Source organism: Cryptomeria japonica, chromosome 10 (genome assembly GCF_030272615.1).
Source record: "Cryptomeria japonica chromosome 10, Sugi_1.0, whole genome shotgun sequence".
NCBI lineage: Eukaryota > Viridiplantae > Streptophyta > Pinopsida > Cupressales > Cupressaceae > Cryptomeria > Cryptomeria japonica.
This window is the reverse complement of record NC_081414.1, coordinates 685,156,701-685,178,759: the sequence shown is the minus strand read 5'-3', so window position 1 is coordinate 685,178,759 and position 22,059 is coordinate 685,156,701. Positions and strand designations below refer to the sequence as shown.

Genomic DNA, 22,059 nt, shown 5'->3' with positions numbered 1-22,059 from the left:
AAAACAAGGCTTGGTCTAAAATAATACCAAAGAAGAAGAGTCAATCTTTATTATAAATCACATGTTTGACGACAATCCAATATTATTTTCCAAAATTCAGCTGTATAAGCAAGAGATTATATGACATAAGTTTTTATCGTAACTGTCGATCAAAACAACACATCAGTATTTGACTATAGACTATATCACAGTTTTAAGAATTTTATAAAGGAAAGATAGTACGTGAATGACCAAATTTTATTAGGGCTACACATGAAATCCTTGTTTCACTGTATGGGAGACCTTTTTAATATGTTATCTCATAGAATAAAAGTTTTCAAATAAGGATATATCGATTTGCTGCGGACTAATTTCTACTCCGGTAAATTGTCCGTGCAACTAGGGGAAAGAGATCGACTATAACACTGTCTGAATTTGAACAAACTCCTAGAAAAGTAAACAGTTCAAATCCATTACAATGACTTTCTGGCCTACCATGAATGTTTAGGTTCAAAATGGATTGTTGACCGTCTAACAAATAATGCCGCCTCAGACTCCATTTAATATACAACACTTTTATATTCGACTCTAATATTGTCTCTACCCGTGAACAAGTCTCTATAAAAGCCAATTATAACCTTCTAACCCCAATAATATACATTCATTCGTCTCTGAATTAATGGGCAACGCAATTTTGTCCAGAGCTCATCATGGGCATGTTAAGATCATGAAATTAGACGGACAAGTGATGAAGGTGAAGGCGCCTTTGACAGTAGATGAAATCCTCCAAGATTATCCAGGCTATGTCATTTTGCACTCGGATGCAGTTCGTCATATGGGAGTCAGAGCAAAGCCTCTGGATGGATCTGCAACTCTCAAAGCTAAACATCTCTATTTTCTTATTGAATTGCCAAAGTTGGAAAATTACCAGTGTGCGCCACGAAGGATCCGTTCCGGGATAGCCATGAACGCAAAGTCTAGGCTCGAGAATATGCTCCTTGCGCGCAGATCCATTTCTGATATTTCTTACATGAATTGTGAGCCATCATCAGATACATCTTCTTCGGAGATTAGTGAAGATAATGGAGCTGTTCGGGTTAAAGTGCGTATGAGAAGGGCTGAGCTCATTGAAATGATGGCAGAGAGCCATGACAGTTCTCAAACCGCCGAAAGAATCCTTGAGTCATGCCTCAACTCCGTCAAATCCCACCAAACAGAAAGCAGAAATGTAATGGATGTTCAAGAGGAAAAGGAAGACAATTTGGTATGGAGACCATCCCTTGGGAGCATACCTGAAACTTGCAGAAACCCCCAGGTACAAATGGAATCCTTTCATTACTGTTTTGTTTGAATAGATTTTATTTTGCTTCTTGGTTATGGAAATTGCCGTTTTAAAAACTTGTCTGTCTAGAATATACTGCAGTGATTTAATACAGGAGGGTTTTGATAATATATATGTTCGTTCAACGCAGGTAAACCAGGTTAGATTTCGCTCTGTGCAGAATCAAGAAGTCTTGTAGAACTGTACATCGTGTTTATCTCTGAAAAATAAAGAACAAGGTACATCATGTTTATCTCCGCCCTGTAACGTTGTAAGGTTCTATATTAGGATGAGATATTTTGGATCAAATTTTATGATCTCTCATCAGAAGATAGAAGACGAGAGATGATATGAGAAGCAGAGTATTATTTTATTGAAAAATGTAATAAAGTTTTACTCATTGTGAATAACTTGCAACTCTGCATTTAAAATCGGAAAAGATTTAATGGGAATGTTGATGGATATAATATAAATATTTATATGACATAATATTAATTATGTCTATTACAATACTATTTTGGATAGGTTGATTGTGATTGTTAATTTTTTTTGGGGTAAAAGTAATTTATTTATGTGTTATTTTATGTGAATTATAAATTGTTGTGGATTATATATTATAAATAAATAAAAATTGGTAAAAAATTATTTAACAAAAAAACGTAATGAGTATATATAATCTGTATATTTTTAATTTTTATAAAAGGAAGAGATAACAAATTACATTATTTTTGTATATTTCATTCTAATAGCATAAAAAAAAATTATATTCAACAGAATTAACAATCCATAAAAATATTGTATATTTTTATTTTACTATTTACATTAAAGATAGAACTAATTTCAATAACAAAATTTAACTAGAGGCACTAAATAGATTGGTGGATCATATGGATGTGTAATTAAAACAAATGTAGGGTGTATGTTCAACCAATGTGTTATATCTCGTATTTGAGGAAACAAGTGAAATTAGTTGTTTGGTCTAATTGTTCGTTTATTCAATGCCATACGTAAATCTATCCTAAAAAATGACTTTTATCCATCCCTCTAGTATTTATTTACTAGAAAAAAAGAAGTCCAACTAAATATTGAACATGAAGCTCTATTCTAAATTTGAAACACTTTGTTAGAATTTAATATGAAAAGTTATTAATTATAAAAAAATGAAATAATCAAAATCTACACAATTATAAAGTTTAGCTCTTAAGCAAAATTATGTGTAAGAGCTGGTATAAAATTCTCTATACAATATAGCGACCTGAGATCTATGAGCTTCAATGAATACATGAGAAATATAATAAATTGATTTTTTATGCTAAACTTCCCTAATCTATTAAATGAGTCCAAACTTGACAATAACTATAGAATTTAAAATCTAACTAGAGGTGCTAAAGAGACCAGTGGATCATATCGAAGTGTAATTACAACAAATATAAGGTGTATATTCAACCAATGTGCTATATAAAGTATTTGAGGAAACAAGTTAAATTAGTTATTTGGTCTAATTGTTCACCTAATTAATGCCATACTTGAACCTATGCCCTTATACCACTCTTCTCCAATCCTTTTAGTATTTATTTACTGGGGAAAAAAATCCAATAAAATATTCAATATAAAGCTTCAATCTTAACTTGAAACGCTTGTTAGAATCTAATATGAAAATCTATTAATTATAAAAAGGTGAAATAATCAAAATCCACATCATTAATTTTTTTAATTTTATGTAAAAATATGTGTAATAGTTGGTATGAACTTCTTTACACCATGTAAGATTTAATTAAATATATTGTCACCAAGATCTAGGAGCTTCAATGAAAGCATGGGAGAGATCAAATATGAGAAAATAATACTATCCTATTGAAAGTTTCAAATATATGATAATAATAATATGCTAGAATGATAAATTAATAATACAAAAGTGACCCATTGATTATATTGACCAAAGTGAGACATTGGACTACACAATATTGTAAAATGTGTATTAATCCTATGACTTGAGACATAAATTTATAAGTATCCTATGTGTACCCTAAGTAAATATAAGTAACTAGTGTTGATAGGACCTAGGTGGTGAAATACTTGGGAAAAACAACTCATTCACTCCAACACCCTCCTTATATATAACTTAGGGAAATATGCAAGATGCAAAAATGGGTCCAAAGTATGAGAAAATGTTAGGTTCCCATGTACAAAGGAATATATCATGAATAATTTAAAGAAGAAAACTCAATGGGACCCTAAAAGGGAAAAACACATAAAATGATCTCTAAAAGTAGAAATAAAACCCCAAGTGCAAAAAAGTTTTCCCCATAAGACATAAGACTTGAAGAGATACCATGCAACTTTGCTCAATATAAAATCTCTTGCAATAATGATAGATGTTGGTTAATGAATTGTGAAGATGATTCAATTCAATTGAACAACATTCATCCTCATTGGAAGAAATGTAGAGTTTATGTTCACTGAATGTGTTATATCTTGTATTTGAGGAAACAATTGAAATTAGTTGTTTGATCTAATTGTTCTTTCATTCGATATTATATGTGAACCTATTCTCTTAAACCACTCTTAATCCATCCCTCTAGTATTTATTTACTAGGAGAAAGAATCAGTAAAATATTGGACGTGAAGCTCTAATCTAAATTTGAAACAATTGTTAGAATTTAATATTAAAATTTCTTAATTATAAAAATTAGAAATAATAAAAATCCACACAATTAAAAACTTTAGATCTTATGCAAAAGTATGTGGAAGAGTTTGAATAAGCTTCTCTATACCATCAAAGAATCATTTACACATATAGCAACCTAAGATCTATGAGCTTCAATGAAAGAATGAAAAACATCAAATATAATAAATTTATTTCTTATGCTAAAATTTCTAAATCCATTAAATGAATACAAACTTGACAATAGTTATAGAACAAAATCCAACTCGAGGTACTAAAGATATTGGTAGATCATATCAGTATGTAGTTACAAAAAATGTAAGATGTATGTTCAACTAGTGTCTTATATATTGTATTTAGGGAAACAAGTGAAATTATTTTTTTAGTCTAATTGTTCACTTAATGAATGTCATACTTGAACCTATGCTCTTAAAATAAAACAAGATAAATTATATCCTCCAAGTTTGCAAGATAAGAATCCTATTCAATAAAACTAAAATGTCTACCAAGTAATCATCTCAGGTAACTATATCTAGAAGACTATGAATATCTATCTACTCTAAATTATAAGAACCCATTGATGTAGCGATAATATTCTTATTATAAGTAACAATAGGTAGAGTGAGATATCAATGAATGCCTCTAACTATACTACTCACACTTAAATAATATAGCCACACAAGATATCGACATGTGAGAATCAAATGAATCCACCAATAGTTTGATAGGGTCCTTAGAATCTAGATGTTTAATTTTAGATATAAAGAAAACAAACAGTCTAAATATAAATTAGAATTTTTTAAAATTAAATTCTCAATTAAAGTCTCTACAAGAGAAAAAGAAGCATTTGTAAAGTATCTATGTCATAACGATAGTTACAATCTTCCCATTCAATATGTACAACTATTTTTAGAAGCATATGGTAGGGAAGTTGAACAAGAAAATCCGAAACATGATCCTATAGGAATGGAGGTTCATTTAAGCCTCCATACGTATCCCAAGCTTGAGATAAAGGTCACAAGGGTTGGGTTTCAATATTAAAACTACAACTAGTTATTTTTATGATATGTTTAGTCTTAAGATCTCAAATAAATTTCTTCCAAATTGTTCTAGATTTAGGAACTATTTTATAGAGATAAGACAAAATATTAAGCCACTTGAAATTTTTGAAGATTTCATTTCACCAAGACTTATAGTTTTATCTATCAAATTTGATTATAGTAGGATTCCTTTTGAAATCCATTACAATCCCTCAAATTTAGTCATATGATAGACTAATAAGGAGACACAATCCATCAAAAACACAAGTTTAGCTTCTAAATTCACTTAATCATGGACACCCAGTTATGATCATGAAACTATAATTAGTGAGATTAAAGTTTCTACTTGCTATAGATAATGAAGCAATTAATATTAATCATGGTATATCATGGATGCTAATTTTGGTCACAAAATTGAATGTATATGGTTTTGATTGAACAAGACCAATATGATCACACAAGTATAAATTAATTAAAACACTATACATGTTTTTTTTAAATACACTAGAAATGTTATTATATGATTTTAAAGGGAGCCCTAAAAATTTTCAATATGAAAGATACTCTAAAACACTTATGAGAATCTATTATTTCTAGAAAATATAAACACCAACACTAAAATAAATATGTACAGCAATTCAAAGTTCACAAAATTCCGTCACACAATTTCTTGCAAAAGGATCCCTAATGCTTATGAACACGGTCTTTGAAGGTGGGGTATAAAATTAAAAAATTCCAATGAAGGAGAGGCTAGGTTAGGGGAGGCTTATGTGCTATTTTCATAATGACATCATGTAAATGCTAGCGTCATTTGTGGATGCAATATTCCCTTACTTGCCAAAATATTCCCTCCAACCACATAACTACTATTTAATTCCAAAAAAAAAACCATTTCAAAGGTCAAAATTATTGTTATGTTCACAAAAATTACTTTTAATCACATATGTGGTTTCATTGTAGAAATCAAAATTTTAATGGCTATAACCTCTATTTTCATGATTGACAATTAAGGGTTGGTTGTAGGGCCTATGCCCACACTTGGGATACATAGGTTGGGTACCATATGACAATTGTGATCTAGATAGGTGTTACCTATAGAATATATATATATTCTTATCCAACCATAAGAGTCAACAAATAGACCTAGATAGATAATTTTTTAATCATATGACTATATAAATAATTGTTTAATCTACACAACAATAGAGAAAATTTTCTTTTCTAAAGACTTGAAGATAAAATTCTTCAAATTCAATAAGTTAATAATCAATCGTTAGATTCATGAGCCTTCTAGACATGATGGCAATCTATGACTTGTACCATGTTAGCTTGGAAGCTCCACATTTTAGTAGCACAATCATTGCCAATGATTTATGCGTGTTATGCATTTATTGCTTGGTAAAGTTTCTACAAAATCATTGTATTTATAAGAAAGTTTTGAGTAAGGCATAATACGAAGAGAAGCTAATCAACTTGCTATAGTAACAAAATCTTCCAATCTTCTATTTGAACAAAGCATTGTTAACTTAAGCAAACATTTATTCTAAGTAACAAAGTTCTAAGTTTCGAATTTGGAACATAAGAAGATCAACACTGCACCACATAGGTTAAAAACATAGATCCAGTTAAAAAAGTAGGAAGTTGAAGTCAGGATTAGTTTCGTGCAAAGAATAGGAACAGCTTAAGGGTACATCAAATTGCATAGTTGGAGAAAGATCAATCACATCGCCGGTAATTAGTTAACGTGACTTAATTTTCAATATTTTCAAGATGGGAACTCTCTTCCAGATAATATAGGAGTTGTGGTCTTTTACGCTGCTGCAAGGTTTATTTGAATGGATGATCCGTGTTATTACAAGAAAGAGGTCGGCAACGACGTTGCTTGAGTTTAAATTCTAACTCATGTTAATAAACAACAAGTTTGTATACGACTCTAGAATTGTTGCTACAAAATGATAGACGTTCAAATCTAAATATAGACATCCATACGTCATTGTGGGCAAGTGACGAAGTTGAACGCACCTGTGATGGTCATTTTGTATTCGAAAGCAGGTCATGAGCTTGAGCTATGAAGGGTCTTTTCTGGGATAGACATGAATGCAAAGTCTAGGCTTTAAAATATGCTGTTAGTTCGCAGATACATTTCTGACCCGTCTCACTTGAATTGTGGGCCATCGATAGATATCTCGTTAATTTTCCTTATCATCACATTCATTTTCCCAAACATCATCTTCAACAAATATTCTTGTCCTTTTACATCATCATGAATGTCCTTCACAATCTTGGTGAGGACCATTGTCAAGCTCAAGGGCATAGTATTAGTAGAGGGGGAAAGGTTTGTGCGGGGAGGGCAAGGGTTAATTATATCTTAATTAACATTTGTGGTATGGTACAAATCTGAGCCCGTAGTTTCAGAGGAATCTGATTCATCAGACGAAACATAATCAAATGTAAGTCCTCAAGGATTTCCACATCCTTGCATTCCTCAGTCTGGGATTCTTCAACAAGGTCTTAGTTAGAAGCAGCAATGGTTTGGAATTTAGCCATGTGAGCGGGATTTTTTCAGGTGGGTATTTTATGGCTTGAATGACACACTTCAGTAGAGTTGTTGGATGAGGTGACAATAAGATCAACATATAAGATGAGGTCATAGGTGGACCCAATTTCAACAATGGGGATCTAGGGGGTTTGGGCCAAATGGAAATTATACAGCCTACAAATAATACCTTGGTGAAGGGGGGTTTACCTTTGACAATAGCCTTGGAAACAGATTGAGACAAGGAAGATAAGACCCAGTAAGGAAAGTTCATTCTTATCTTGTGGTGCATTTGGTTCACCATAGGGAAGAGCTAAAGGTGAAATCTCCTCTCCCTGCCATCCAAGGTGAAATATTTCATGAAGAAAAGGGTAGCCTCCTTCCAAATATCGGGGAGCTCTTCTTTGTTGTAGCCATTTTCGAGTATAATGACCCCTTCACCAGGTTCAAAAAAGCAGTCGAAATCTTTCTTATAATTCCCCTTGGGTTTATTAGGGAAGGAAATGCCATCTAGGGCCAAGACAATTAATTTTGCAATGGTCTCCTTAGAAACCACAAAGGAAACACTCCCAATATTAACAATAACATTATCCCAAGCATGAACAAAGGTCGTAGACATATTAGGATCATGGCCATTCATACCCTCCACATAAGAATCCAAATTCCCCTGAATCACCTTTCTCTAGAGTTCACCATTGTTTTTGAACTCAAAGCATTCATCTGGTTTTACCTGGTTCAAATCTCCTCACATCCTCACAACCTTAGAAGCTGAATTAAGAAAGTGATAGGTTTGAAAGAACCAGTGATGAGTACCAATAGAATTAATTTCCTGCCACCTTATCCAGCAAGGAAAGGAGAAAGCAAGAATAGAAAATACCAAAAAGGTGATCTTGGGATGAAGCATCATTAATGGGTATTTAATTTTAAATCATGCCATGAGCCACATTGGCGACTTCATGCGAGTAGGACCAAACATTCAAATTATTAACCATCGGACCAAGCCCAACCAACTTGTTTGATACCTTGTTTCCCTCGCGTCGCACATGGCAATATCTAACATCGTCGAGAGTAAGGTGGAGGGCGCGACATTTGTCAATGAGAAAGCCAGTCTACCAATCTGGCTTAGCCACCCCATTAAGAATCATAACAATATTGCAAGAGTCACCTTCAACAATGATATTTTTAAGGCCCATTTCCCTAGCCACAACAAGCCCGTGAAAAATGATGGCCACTTTTGCCACGTTGGAAGTTCGTACCACAAGATTTGTTGCGTAAGCAAGGATCAGACCGCCATGTGAATCCCTAATTATGCCACCCCCTCCCACCCGACCTGAGTTGCCATGGGAAGACCCGTCGAAATTCAAATTTAGCTAGCCAATGTCAGGTTGGGTCCTTATGTGTCTCCATGTTCCTTGGAATGAATTGAATATCTGGATAACATGAGAGATATTTATTATCCTATTATAAATTTTAATTACATTCATAAAGGTGGACACATGTTCAATCATAGTTACATAACATGTTAGAAGAATATTTCCTTTTGACATCAACTGGTGTGAAGCACTGAGATTTATATGTATGTGTGTGTTGAGATATTTCATTTGCATGCAACCTATAGTTGGGAACCCATACTTTTATGTTTTGGGTTTGAGCCATCATGGCCATCAAATAGTAATGAGTACCCAAGATTGGAAGGTTTTCATTGGTTTTGGGTTAAACATCCATGTGAAGACCATGTCATATTTAATTATCATTTTGTATGCGTATGGGGTTTCCACTAAGGGAGTCATTAGTTTTTCTAGGTTGATTTTACTTGTTGTTTTGGGATTCCATAATATTTTTTCCTCTCATCAATTTCTATAAATTGGATTTTTGAGAGAGTAGTGTTATGTTGAGTTATAAATATCTAGATGCTACTTAATTACTTAGAAAATCACAATGAAGAGTAATGGTTTACATATGTCATTGAAATATGCATAGCATGGCATTAGACTAAAACCTGTACAATTATAACGAAATATATATAGATCATGACATTAAACTCAAACCTACATAATCTTAATGAAATATACTAAGCATGAATTTAAACACAAAACTATATTGTCTTAAAGAAATATATACAAATCATGACATTACTTAGATTAGGTTAAACAGAAAAGGGGTCAATGCATTTCTCACATTTCTTTGTGCCAATTCTATGCTAAAGGGTTTAAAGAAAACAATGTGAATGTTTAGAATAATAAAATTAATAGCTATTTTGAGTACATTCTCAAGGACTAAATAATATTATATATCTCAAAGGTTAAAATCCTCTAAAATGTTTGTCAACTGAAGAAGGTCTACCACTCTAAATCCATTGCTATGAATGCTTGCAAAACAAAGAATTCATATTATAAAAATTGCATTTTTTTTCAAAATTATCAAAAGATCATCTATATATCATTTTAATATTAAATATAGATAGTAGAAGATAAAACATACCATTGTCTCTACAAAAAGAATCCAATAAGAACCAAAATTTAATATATTTCCCCCTCTATTACCTAAACTCTCTTTCTTCTTTACTCCACTTTTTATTTAACCAAGCTTTCTATAAATTCTCCTCCATCAAATCCCACTTTTCCTTACTCATCAACAAAAAGTGGATAATAGCTAGGTTATTTTTGGAGTTTAATCTCTATATGGAGGAAACACTTCTAAATTCATACATGTAATACTCCACTTCATATTTTTTTCAACAACTATTATGAGCTTTAAAATGAATATTCTCAAAAATAATTAATACATACATACATACATACATACATACATACATACAATATAATCTTATATATTATTTTTTAATACATATATTAGTATAAAAGTGTATTAGATATCCATTTTTTGTCGATCTAAACCTTTATACCAATTTATTTAACTATATGCATAATTACATGCTTCACTTTTATTCATGAAAGAGTTACTTATGTAAACTTCATGAAGTCAAAACTTATTAGGTTGAGATATTGTGAAGAAATTATTTGAGAATTAAATAAGTCAAAAAATAAACACACACAAACACACACACACACACATATGTATATATACACATGCATATATATGTATATATATATATATATATATATATATATATATATATATATATATATTTATATATATGCATGTGTATATATACATATGTGTATATATATATATATATACATATATATACACATATACATATACATATACATACACATATACATATACATATACATATACATATACATATACATATACATATACATATACATATACATATACATATACATATACATCTCTCTCTCTCTCTGAATATATATATATACACACTTTTGAGTGAGTGTGTGTGTGAGTTATTGGAGTTAGGCTTTGCACCAAATTATTTTAGATTTACTTCCCTCTCTTGGATGATGTTCTCCCTTCTCATTCAATAAGGGAGACTAATTCCTTAGATCAACCTCCATTAATGAAAACAATAATGATCAAATAATCATTAGGAGTGTAAGCATTGAGGTGGGATTAAAAGTTATTAATAAAAATCTGAACTTGGAAATACAAAGTACAAATGTTATTATTACAAGTAGAGAATGAATTGCACTAACAAGGGTGGGTCTAGTTCCAGGTGATGTTTGCAAATGACATACAAAATATATCCACATTAGGTGAGGGGCCCACTAAGTTGTCCCAGGATTATTTTGATTCATTGCCATGCAGGCACAATGACAAATTAGTTTCCTCTATTTTTTAAATGGAAGGAAAAGATAGATAATTAAATATTGAAGAACAAGTTAGATGCAAAGAAATATTGAAGAAAATAAATGAAAAGCAAAATAACACACTGCACACAAATTTACATAGTAAAAACTTGACAAAATGTCAAGAAAACATTCACGGGGCAAGGTATTGGTATTTTTATTGTTGAGGATGAAATAATTACAAACTTCATAGCTGATGCCCTTTGACAGTTTGAATTTTCAAATACAACAACAACAATTACATTTGCCTTAATAGGCAATATGTATATATGTGATGCAGAGCTATAAGGATTGTGTAACTTTCTAGAGTCAATTCCAGAGGTGACCGGAAATATTACATCTTGATCATGTTGAAGTTTCTGGTCATTGTTATGTCACTTGTATTCTACGCTACGAGTCCTATATTCCAGAATTAGTGCTATTCATATTATGGAGTCATTTTTTTGATGATGCTTGGGAGTTGTTCTTATGGATCCATTCCTATGGGTCCAATAGATGATTGTTTGGTCCCAGTATGTGAATTATGTAGAAGATTAGTGAAGGTTGACTTGGTTATCATATCTTTGATCGAGACATTTTTCATAACGTGTTGATCCGACAAATTACATCATTGAATAAATCATTTGTACTTGGATAACATATCATCTTGGTGGTTGTGCTTACCAGTATATATATACAAAGAGAGAGAGAGAGAGAGAGAGAGAGAGAGAGAGTAGATGAAATATATGATCATATAAGTGGTGCATATGAATGAATAAAACAATGAGTGTAGTATGTGTAGTGTGTGTTGGGAAGCGAAGTTATAATAGAGATAGTTTTGCGGTAATCCTTTACTGGATCTATTGTAGTATACTGATCAGTGTTAGCACAAAGATTCTTTACCAGATCTTCTGTGAGTTAGTGTTTTGTTATCTCAGCTTACATTAGAATTGATTCTATGTAGTCAGAGATGCACCTTTCTTCAGTTCATCATTTTCTTTTGTAGTGAGACATTTTTGTAACCCGTCAATGAGCCACTCTTTTTGTAAATATCATATAACTAGTTATATTATCTTGAGAGTTGACACTCTTCATGCTTTTTTCCATTTAGTTTTACCACATAAAAATTGTAGTGTTCATGTTGTAGTTGTGTTATCATATTTATTTTGTATTCTACATTTCATGTTGATGTGTTTAATTAATAAATTTAATAACAGTAAAAGGTTAAGAAGTTGAGAGAAATTTTTATGAATTGGTAGGAATACTGATTCACCGCCCCCCCTCTTAGTATTCGAGTTCCTTCAACCAATCCAACACTTTGTCCATCTTAATATAATTCCTAATAAAATGAATAATTTTGAGAAATTATGATCTAATTGATTGTTGGCAATATGATGGGTTTGGTTAAGTGTTGTCATTGATGTCAAAATTGTATCCCGGTTAGTCTTGGTGATCATCTTGGTTTTGGCTATGATTCTAATCCGGTATGATTAGATCTCTATAATTGGTTTTGGATGCTTACTCTGGATGGTTATCTGTTTGCCATATTCTGTTGGTTCATGTTTTGATGCTCTAGTAACTATCCCTTATGTTCCAAGTTGGTATTTCCCGGTACCCGTTAGCTTTACCAGTAAGTGATATTTGGTGTTTTGGTTAGATGATTTTGGTCGGGATTATTGAATTGGTTTCTATCATGCTGAAGGTGCTTCTTGATCATATTCTAAGTGTTTGGTAACTTTGCATTGGCTGGCGTGCTATTATGGTGGTCCAATTTGGATCCGGTTAGACTTTCTATGTTACTTCACTAAGGGTTTCTACCGGTTGGTGAAGCATGTTGGATTTTGGTCTTAGCAGAATTTTTGTCAGATGGAATTATTTGGTTACTTGATTTAGGTCCATGCTATGTAATGTAAATCATAATATTAGTCTGGTGATACCATGTAATGTAATTTTGGTTATTATGAGTTTATGGGTTTAGGGTTTAGCTGACCTTATCAATAAGGTTGATGATATGTATTTATAGGTGACTTATTCATGTAATTTGCGCATGGATGGTTATGTCTACATTATCAGAGGAAGGTTTATGTGTGAACAAGTGATATATCATTCAGTGAAGGTTTTTGTATTGTAGGGAAGACATTTGTGCTTAACTGGAACTGTATCAAGCATTAGGAGATGCTACTTTCACATTTCATTCTTTCCAGATTATAGTCTGATGGTTTTAGAAGTCACTGAGACTTCTTTTTGTGATAAGAAGTGAACTCTAGGAGGTTGGCCTGATTGTAAGTGTAATCCCCATTGTAATTTCACATACTGCTGCAGAATTATAATTTGATTGTGGGTAGGGTTTCCCATCATGGTTTTTCCTTTTATTGAGTTTTCCACATCAAAATATTGGTGATGTGTGTACTGTTCTTTCATGTTCTATTCTTCATTGTGTTGGTTCCTTTTTTCTCTGATTTAATGGTTTTGATATGCATTAGTTTTGACTTCTGATGGTAAACTGATTCACCCCCCTTCTCAGTTTACTCCTGGTATCAGGTATGTCTAACAATTGGTATCAGAGAAAGGTCCTCTCTGTAGAAGCTTAACTGCTTGAGGAGAGATGATGGCGACTACATCTAGTTCTATATTCAATCTCTATCAGAAGGAGAGTCCCAGATTTCATGGTACAAATTACAAAATATGGAAGGAGAAAATGAAGATTCATCTTAGATGTCTTGGAGGTGAAGTTTAGGAGATAGTGGAGAAAGGGTATATACCTCATGATCCTAATTCTGGAACATCGACACCTATTGACAAACAGAAGAAGGCTGAAAATGATGTTAGAGCAAAAGAAGCATTGTTAAGCGCCCTATGTGATGAAAATCTATTGAATGCCATAGAGTTGGAGGATGCAAAGCTGATATGGACAAAGCTTGAAACTCTTTATAAATATGACCAGGCTGTGGAAATTACAAAACTTGAAGGTTTCTGGGTAAGGTATGAAACATTGAAGATGGAAGAAGATGAGAAGATAAGTTCTTTCATTGATAGATTAAATGAGATTGTTATGGGAATCAAATGCTACTGTAGATCGATTAGTGAGGATGAGATAGTGTGAAAGGTTCTGAGTGTTCTACCTCTAGCTTATAAGATGAAGGCTACTGCAATCAATGAACTCTAGACAATGTCAAGTACCCAGGTTACCAGAGATACACTGATTGGGAAATTGACTACTTTTGAGCTTGAGGAACTTGGAGATCAAAGTTCTACTAAAACTCAGACTGTATTTAAAGCATTTGCCTCTAGTAAGAAAAAGATAGATTGGAAGGAGATGTATGCTAAAGGTATGGAGGACATTGAATGAGAAGAAAGAGAACTTCAAGAGATGGAAGCCCTGATTGCTAGAAGAATTCCTAAAGGACCAGCTAGAAGTAAGTATGAAGGAAAAGTCCCTTTTAAATGTTTTTCATGGAATAAGATTGGTTAGTTTTCTAATAGATGCCTTGAAAGAGATGGTAGGAATCATGAAAGATTTATGAAGAGTTATATGCCTAATCCATAATATCATAACATACCTAGATTCAGAAGGAATAAGGATAAATCATGCTATTATGCTGGTGATGATGATTTTGGTATTACTGATGATGATGACGAACCTGTGAGTGGAATCGGTAATGGAGCTGCCTTCGGTAAAGATTGGGTTTTTATTGCTATCAAGGATGATTCTCTGGAATCTATCATTGAAACAACTCATACTAAGGATAAGGCTTTAGCTGCTAAAATTGAAGAAAAGGTTGAATGGGTTATAGATAGTGGATGCTCACATCACATAACTAGTGACAAGAGAAAATTTCTATCACTACAAGAATTTGATGGCAGATTAGTTGGATTTGGATACAACAAGGCATGCAGGATCAAAGGCAAGGGGAAAATATCATTGGATTGTAAGACTAATACTGATAATATTTATTACATTGATAGCTTAAAGCATAATGTTTTAAGTGTAGGTCAGATGGTGGATAAAGGATTTCATTTACAATTTAAGGATGAGAAATGTAAGATCATCAATAGATCTGGATTGGAAATTGCTTCCGGAACTCAGACCAATAGAAACATCTTTCATTTGAACTCCGGTGAGAAAGCTTTCTTGATTGCTCAGATTGATGAAAGCTGATTATGGCATAAGAGGATGTGTCATGTAAATTTTGATTGGATAGTGAACATCAGTTCAATACAGGCTGTTAGAGATTTGCCCAAAATCATCAAATCTCATAATCTGGTATGTAGAGAATGTCAAATGGGTAAGCAAGTCAAAACTTCTTTTAGAAGAATACATGATAAATCTAATGAAATTCTTGATCTTATTGTTATTGATCTATGTGAACCAGCAAGGACTAAAAGTTTTCAAGGTGATAGATACTTTATGTTACTTACTGATGATTATTCTAGAATGATGTGGGTAGCATTTTTGAAAGAAAAATCTAAAGCTTTTGAGAAATTCAAAATCTTTAAAGATATGGTTGAGACTAACACAGGACTGAAGATAAAGTGTTTGAGATTAGATCAAGGTGATGAGTTTACATCTAGTGAATTCAACAACTTTTGTGAGAAGAATGGAATCGAAAGATAAATTTCTGCACCTAGGATTCCACAGGAGAATTGATTGGTAGAAAGGAAGAACGAAACCATATTGGATGCGGAAAGGACTATGATGACAAAAGCTAAATTGTCTGATATTTATTGAAGGGAAGCTTTCAATACAGCTATATACACTTTCAAAAGAGTACACATAAAAGGTGATACCGGTAAGACTCCTTATGAATTATGATTTGGTCATACTCCTACTATCAGATATTTCAGAAATTTTAAAAATAAATGTTACATTAGAAGAGATGATGCATTACAAAAATTTGATCCTAGAAGTGATGAAGGAATATTTTTGGGTTATTTTACCAAGAGAAAAGTATATAGATGTTATAAAATAAGATTGAATAGGATAATAGAGAGCATAAATGTTAACGTGGATGGACATGGCAATAATCAAATCAAATCATATGACTGTGGACTGGAAGATGAATTTATCAGACCTGAACTGGTAATGCATGAAGTTGCCCAGAACAGTGAACCTGTCACTCTGGTAACATCAGAAAACTCAACTATGACAAAGGAACATTAGAAAGAGCCAGTAAATCAAGAAAATTCAAAGACTCCCAAGTGTGTGAAACTATATCATTCTGAAGATCAAATCATTGGAGATAAAAGCAAAGGTGTGATGACTAGGAGAAGGCTAGCTATTGAAGAGGTATGTTTGATTTCTCAAATTGAACCAGAATCATTTATTCAGGGAAGTAAAGATGAAAATTGGATAAAAGAAATGAAAGAAGAATTAGATTAGATTGAAAAGAATAAGACATGGGAACTAGTTCCAAGACCTAAGGACAAGAACATTATTGGAACTAAATGGTTTTATAGGAAAAAAATGAACGAGGAAGGTCAAATTGTGAGGAACAAGGATAGATTGGTTTGAAAAGGTTGTTCACAGGAAGGAGTTTATTGTGGTGAGACTTATGCCCTGATTGCAAGAATTGAAGTGGTAAGACTTTTTCTTGCTTATGCTGCACACAAGAACTAGAAAGTATATCAGATGGATGTCAAATGCGCATTTCTAAATAGAGATCTTGAATAGGAAGTCTGCATTGAGCAACTTGATGTATTTTCTTTATCAAAAGACAAGGACATGGTTTGCATATTGAAGAAAGCTTTATATAGACTAAAACAAGCCCTTAGGGCATGGTATGCTAAATTGGACAAATATCTTTCTAAGCTTGGTTTTAGCAAAGGTAATGCTGATAGCAACCTATATTATAAAATTGAACATGATGATATACTGATCATTGAAGTCTTTGTGGATGATATCATTTTTAGAGGAGAAGATAGTCTATGCATGACATTTGTTGATGATATGAAGAATGAATTTGAAATGTCTATGATTGGTGAGATGAAATTTTTCTTAGTTTGTAGATTACTCAGACTGATAAAGGTATTTTTATTTGTCAAACTAAGTATGTGAAGGAGTTACTTAGGAAATTTGGACTTGATAATTCCAAACATGTTGGTACTCCTATGATAACCGGTTGCAAATTTTCAAAGGATGATGAATCCCCTAAAGTGAATCCAAGTAGATAAAAATCAATGTTTGGTGGATTGTTGTACTTAACTCAGACTAGACCTCATATTATGAATGTTGTTCATATTACCTCTAGATTTCAATTAGATCCTAGAGAAATTCATGATATTGTTGTTAAGTGGATATTCATATATTTGGCAAGTACAAAAGACCTTGGGTTATGGTATCCAAAGAATGATGGCTTCAGATTATGTGCATATACAGATTCTGATTGGGCAGGATATGTGGATGACAGGAAGAGCACTACTAGTGGTGCATTCTTTCTTGGGAAGAAGTTGGTTTCATGGCTTAGCAAGAAACAATTATGTACTTCATTATCTACTGCTCAAGTGGAATATGTAGTTGTTTCTACCAACTATACTCAGATTTTATGGATGAAACAAATGCTACAAGATATAAGGGTAAGTTATGATAAGACTATTGTTATTCATTGTGATAATATTGCTTCTGTTGATATGTCAAAGGATCCAGTATCTCATTCCAAATCAAAACACATTTTTATAAGGTACAATTTCTTGAAGGAAAAGGTTGAAGCAAAGGAAATCAAATTGGTTTATGTGCCTACTAAGGAGTAGATTGCAGATGTTCTAACTAAACCATTCCCTAAAGATACTTTTGCATATCTCAGATATCAGTTGAGGGTTACAAACCCTCTGGAAGAGACTTAGAGATGCAGGAATGCATCAATCCGATAAGCTTATCAAATATTTTCTTTGATCTGGGTTGATGAGTTGATGCTACTACTCAGGGGGAGTAGTCAGTTGTTTGGTTCATTATTTTTTACTTGGTATCTATCTTTTGTCATTGATGTCAAAGGGGGAGAGGTGGTATTCATGTGAAAATCAATCATATCTTTGAGGGAGATTGTTGGCATTCCTTGGCACTTGGATGTTTTTCACATTTAGTGTTTCCATTAATGCCAAAGGGGGAGATTGTTGGCAATATGTTGGATTTGGTTGAGTATTGTCATTGATCTCAACACTGTATCCTGGTTGGAGGCTATCCTGGTTGGACCTATCCCGGTTAGTCTTGGTGATAATCTTGGTTTTGGCTATGATTCTAATCTAGTATTATTAGATCCGTGGAATCATTTTTGGATGCTTACTATGGATGGTTATCTATTTGCCATATTCTGTTGGTTCATGTTTTGGTTTTTTGATAACTATCGCTTGTTTTCCCAGTACCGGTTAGCTTTACCAGTAAGTGATATTTGGTGTTTTGGTCAGAAAATTTTTGTCCGGCTTACGGAATCGGTTATTTTCATGTTGAAGGTGCTTCTTAATAATATTCTAAGTGTTTGGTGACCTTGCATTGGCTGACGTGTTGTTATGGAGGTCCTATTTGGATTCGGTTAGACTTTGTATGTTACTTCATAAAGGGTTTCTACCGGTTGGTGAAGCATGTTGAATTTTGGTCTCAGCAGAATTTTTGGCGGATGGAATTGTTTGGTTACTTGATTTAGTTCCATGCTATGTAATGTAAATCATAATATTGGTCCGGTGATATCGTGCAATGTAATTTTTGTTATTATGGGTTTATGGGTTTAGGGTTTAGTCGACCTTGTCACTAAGTTTGATGATCTCTATTTATAGGTGACTTATTCATGTAATTTGCACACGGATGGTTATGTCTACATTATCAAAGGAAGGTTTATGTGTGAACAAGTGATATATCATTTGGTGAAGGTTTCTGTATTGTAGAGAAAACATTTGTTCTTAACCAAAACTCTATCAATCATTAGGAGATGCTACTTTCACAATTCATTCTTTTTGGATTGTAGTCCAATGTTTTTGTAAGTTAGTGAGACTTCTTTTTGTGATAATCAGTGAGGTCTAGGCGGTTGGCCTGATTGAAAGTGTAATCCCCATTGTAATTTCACATACTGTTGTAGAAGTATTATCTGGTTGTGGGTAGGGTTTCCCATCATGGTTTTTCCCTTTACCAGGTTTTACATGACAAAATATTGGTGTTGTGTGTACTGTGCTTTCATGTTCTATTATTCATTGTGTTGGTTCCTTTGTGCTCTGGTTTATTGGTTTTAATATGCGTTATTTTTTATTTCTGATGGTAAACTGATTCACTTCCCCCTTGTCTGTTTACTCCTAGTACCAGATCTGTCTAACAATTGATTACACAACAATACTATATTAATGGGTAATATGTGTACACCATAAAGTCTCTTATTCATAATAAAATATGAATACCATACCAATATTTATCTCATCTCCTATATCAACAAGTTCAACCTTGAATATTATTTGTCTTATAAGCAAGTTTAAAATATTGGGAATATGCCACATGAGATGATATGTCATGATTGTAAGCAAATATTACTACAACACCAATAGCCTTCTTATGTTCTTAGATGTTAAAAAATTTATGCAATTATATTTCACCCCTCACTAGTAGCTTTCTTCTTTGCTATATTTTCCCTCCCTTCTCTCATGAATTTTATCCTAAAATTGAATAATACATTAAAATGATCTACCTTAGATTATAGAGGCACATCTCTATCTTTTGTCACACCTTCCATGAAAAACCTGACTAATTAATTGCTCATAAGATTTCTTTTCCACAAACATTAATTGTATGTCCATAAACACCTCAAAATAGTGCCTAACTCTATTATAACACCCATTAAAAATTAGTTTTACAAAATAAGATACAACCAGTATTTAGTCCCTTAAACTTTAATGCCTGTAAGTACCTAAAATGTCACATATTGTATTAATTTTTTTTTGAGATTGAAAGATAATTTTACATATTTTTATAATTATTAAATCACATTTAAAATGTTTGGTACAAAATTTTTATTCTCCAAATAACCTCCCAACACTTTCTTCATTAACATTCAAATCTCTCACTTGACACTTAAAGTACAAAAGCTTATATATTTTTGAAGAAAAATGTTATAATCCAAGAATTAAAAAAAAAAACCATAGTATCTTTAGAAATATAGAAATTTAGGATAAAAGTATAGATAAAAACGCAAGTACAACAAAATCCCCATTCCCCCTTAAGAGATACCATGCAACCCCGCTCAATAGTAAATCTCTCACAATGATGGTAGATCATTAATTTTGAAGATGATTCAATTTCATTGAGTAAAATTCACCCCCTTCGGATTAAATAAAACTAAGATTGCATGAACGATGTCTTTCTAATCTTGAAATAAATGTTAAGGTAAAAAGGTCAAGATATGTGATGTCTCTAAAATATGGTGAAGTTTCCCCTTGTTGATGTTAGAATTTGCCAAGATCAAGTTGGGTGCTCTAGGCCACACTAGGATGGAGACAATAATCTAAAACTTAGTGGAAAGGGATGAAGAACATAGTCTAAAGACAAAGATGCCTCCACCAAATGGTGCTTAAATTTATCGAAGATAACATTAAAATCTGACAAATGATCATTTAGAGAAAGAAAAAGGAGATACTAAATGTTAATTCACAAGATGTAAAGAAGATTATGTAGCTCCATCAGAGGTAATATTGAGAAGGGGATAAATATCCTCAATCATATCATCCATGTTTGCAAGAGAAGAATCCTATTTATTAAAACTAAAATGTCAAAAATAGTAACCATCTCAAGTAGCTATATCTAGAAGACTGTGAATATACATCTACTCTAAAATACAAGAATACATTGATGTAGCAATATTATTCTTATTAGAAGTAATAGTAGGTGGAGTGAGATTCAATGAATGCCTATAATTATACTACTCACCCTTAAAATTTGTATCCACACAACATATCAACATGAGAGCATCAAATGAATCTATCAACTAATTAATAGAGTCCTTAGGCTCTAGAAGTTTAATTGTTGATGAAGAAAATAAATCATATAAATATAAATTAGGAGTCTTAAAAACTAAAGTCTCAATTAAAATCTCTATAGGAGAAGAAGAAGCACTTGAGAAGTATCTATGTCATAATGACATTTGTGATCCTCTCATTAAATAAGCAAAATTATTTTTATAAGCATATGATTGAGAAGTGGAACAAGAAAATCGACAACATGATCCTCTAGGAATGGAGGTTCATTCAGGTCTCCATACATATCCCAAGTTTGACCCAAAGGTCATGAAGGTTGGGTTTCAATATCAACACTAAAACCAATTACTCCTAGGACATGTTTACTCTTAGGATCTCAAATAAGTTTCCTCCAAAATGTTCTAGATTTAAGAACTATTCCATAGAGATGGGACAAAATATTAAGCCCCTTGTAATTTTCCAAGATTCCATCTCACCAAGTCTTCTAATTTTATCTATCAAATTCGATTATAGCAAGATTCCTCTTGAAATCCATTATAACTCCTCAACTTTAGTCATACAGTAGACTAATCAAGACTAGATTCACTTAATCAAGGACCACTAGTAATGTATGATCATTAAACTATTATTAGTGAGATTAAGGTTTCTACTTGCTATAGTTAATGATGTTATTAATATTAATCATGATATATTATGGATGCAGATTTTGGTCATAGAATTGAAAGTATATGTTTTTGATAGAACAAGAACAATACATGATCAAACAAGTATAAGTTATTTGAAAAATTATACATATTTTTCTTTATAATACATAAAAATTG

General features: G+C 32.4%; 1 protein-coding gene across 1 annotated transcript; it reads left to right on the top strand.

The window, feature by feature from the left end:
* Positions 1-658: 658 nt before the first annotated feature.
* On the top strand, positions 659-1,499 carry LOC131063422 (uncharacterized protein At1g66480-like). Its single transcript, XM_057997228.2, has 2 exons — positions 659-1,294; positions 1,452-1,499. Exons 1-2 carry the CDS (start codon positions 659-661, stop codon positions 1,497-1,499), a joined length of 684 nt encoding a protein of 227 aa, XP_057853211.2.
* Positions 1,500-22,059: the final 20,560 nt, after the last annotated feature.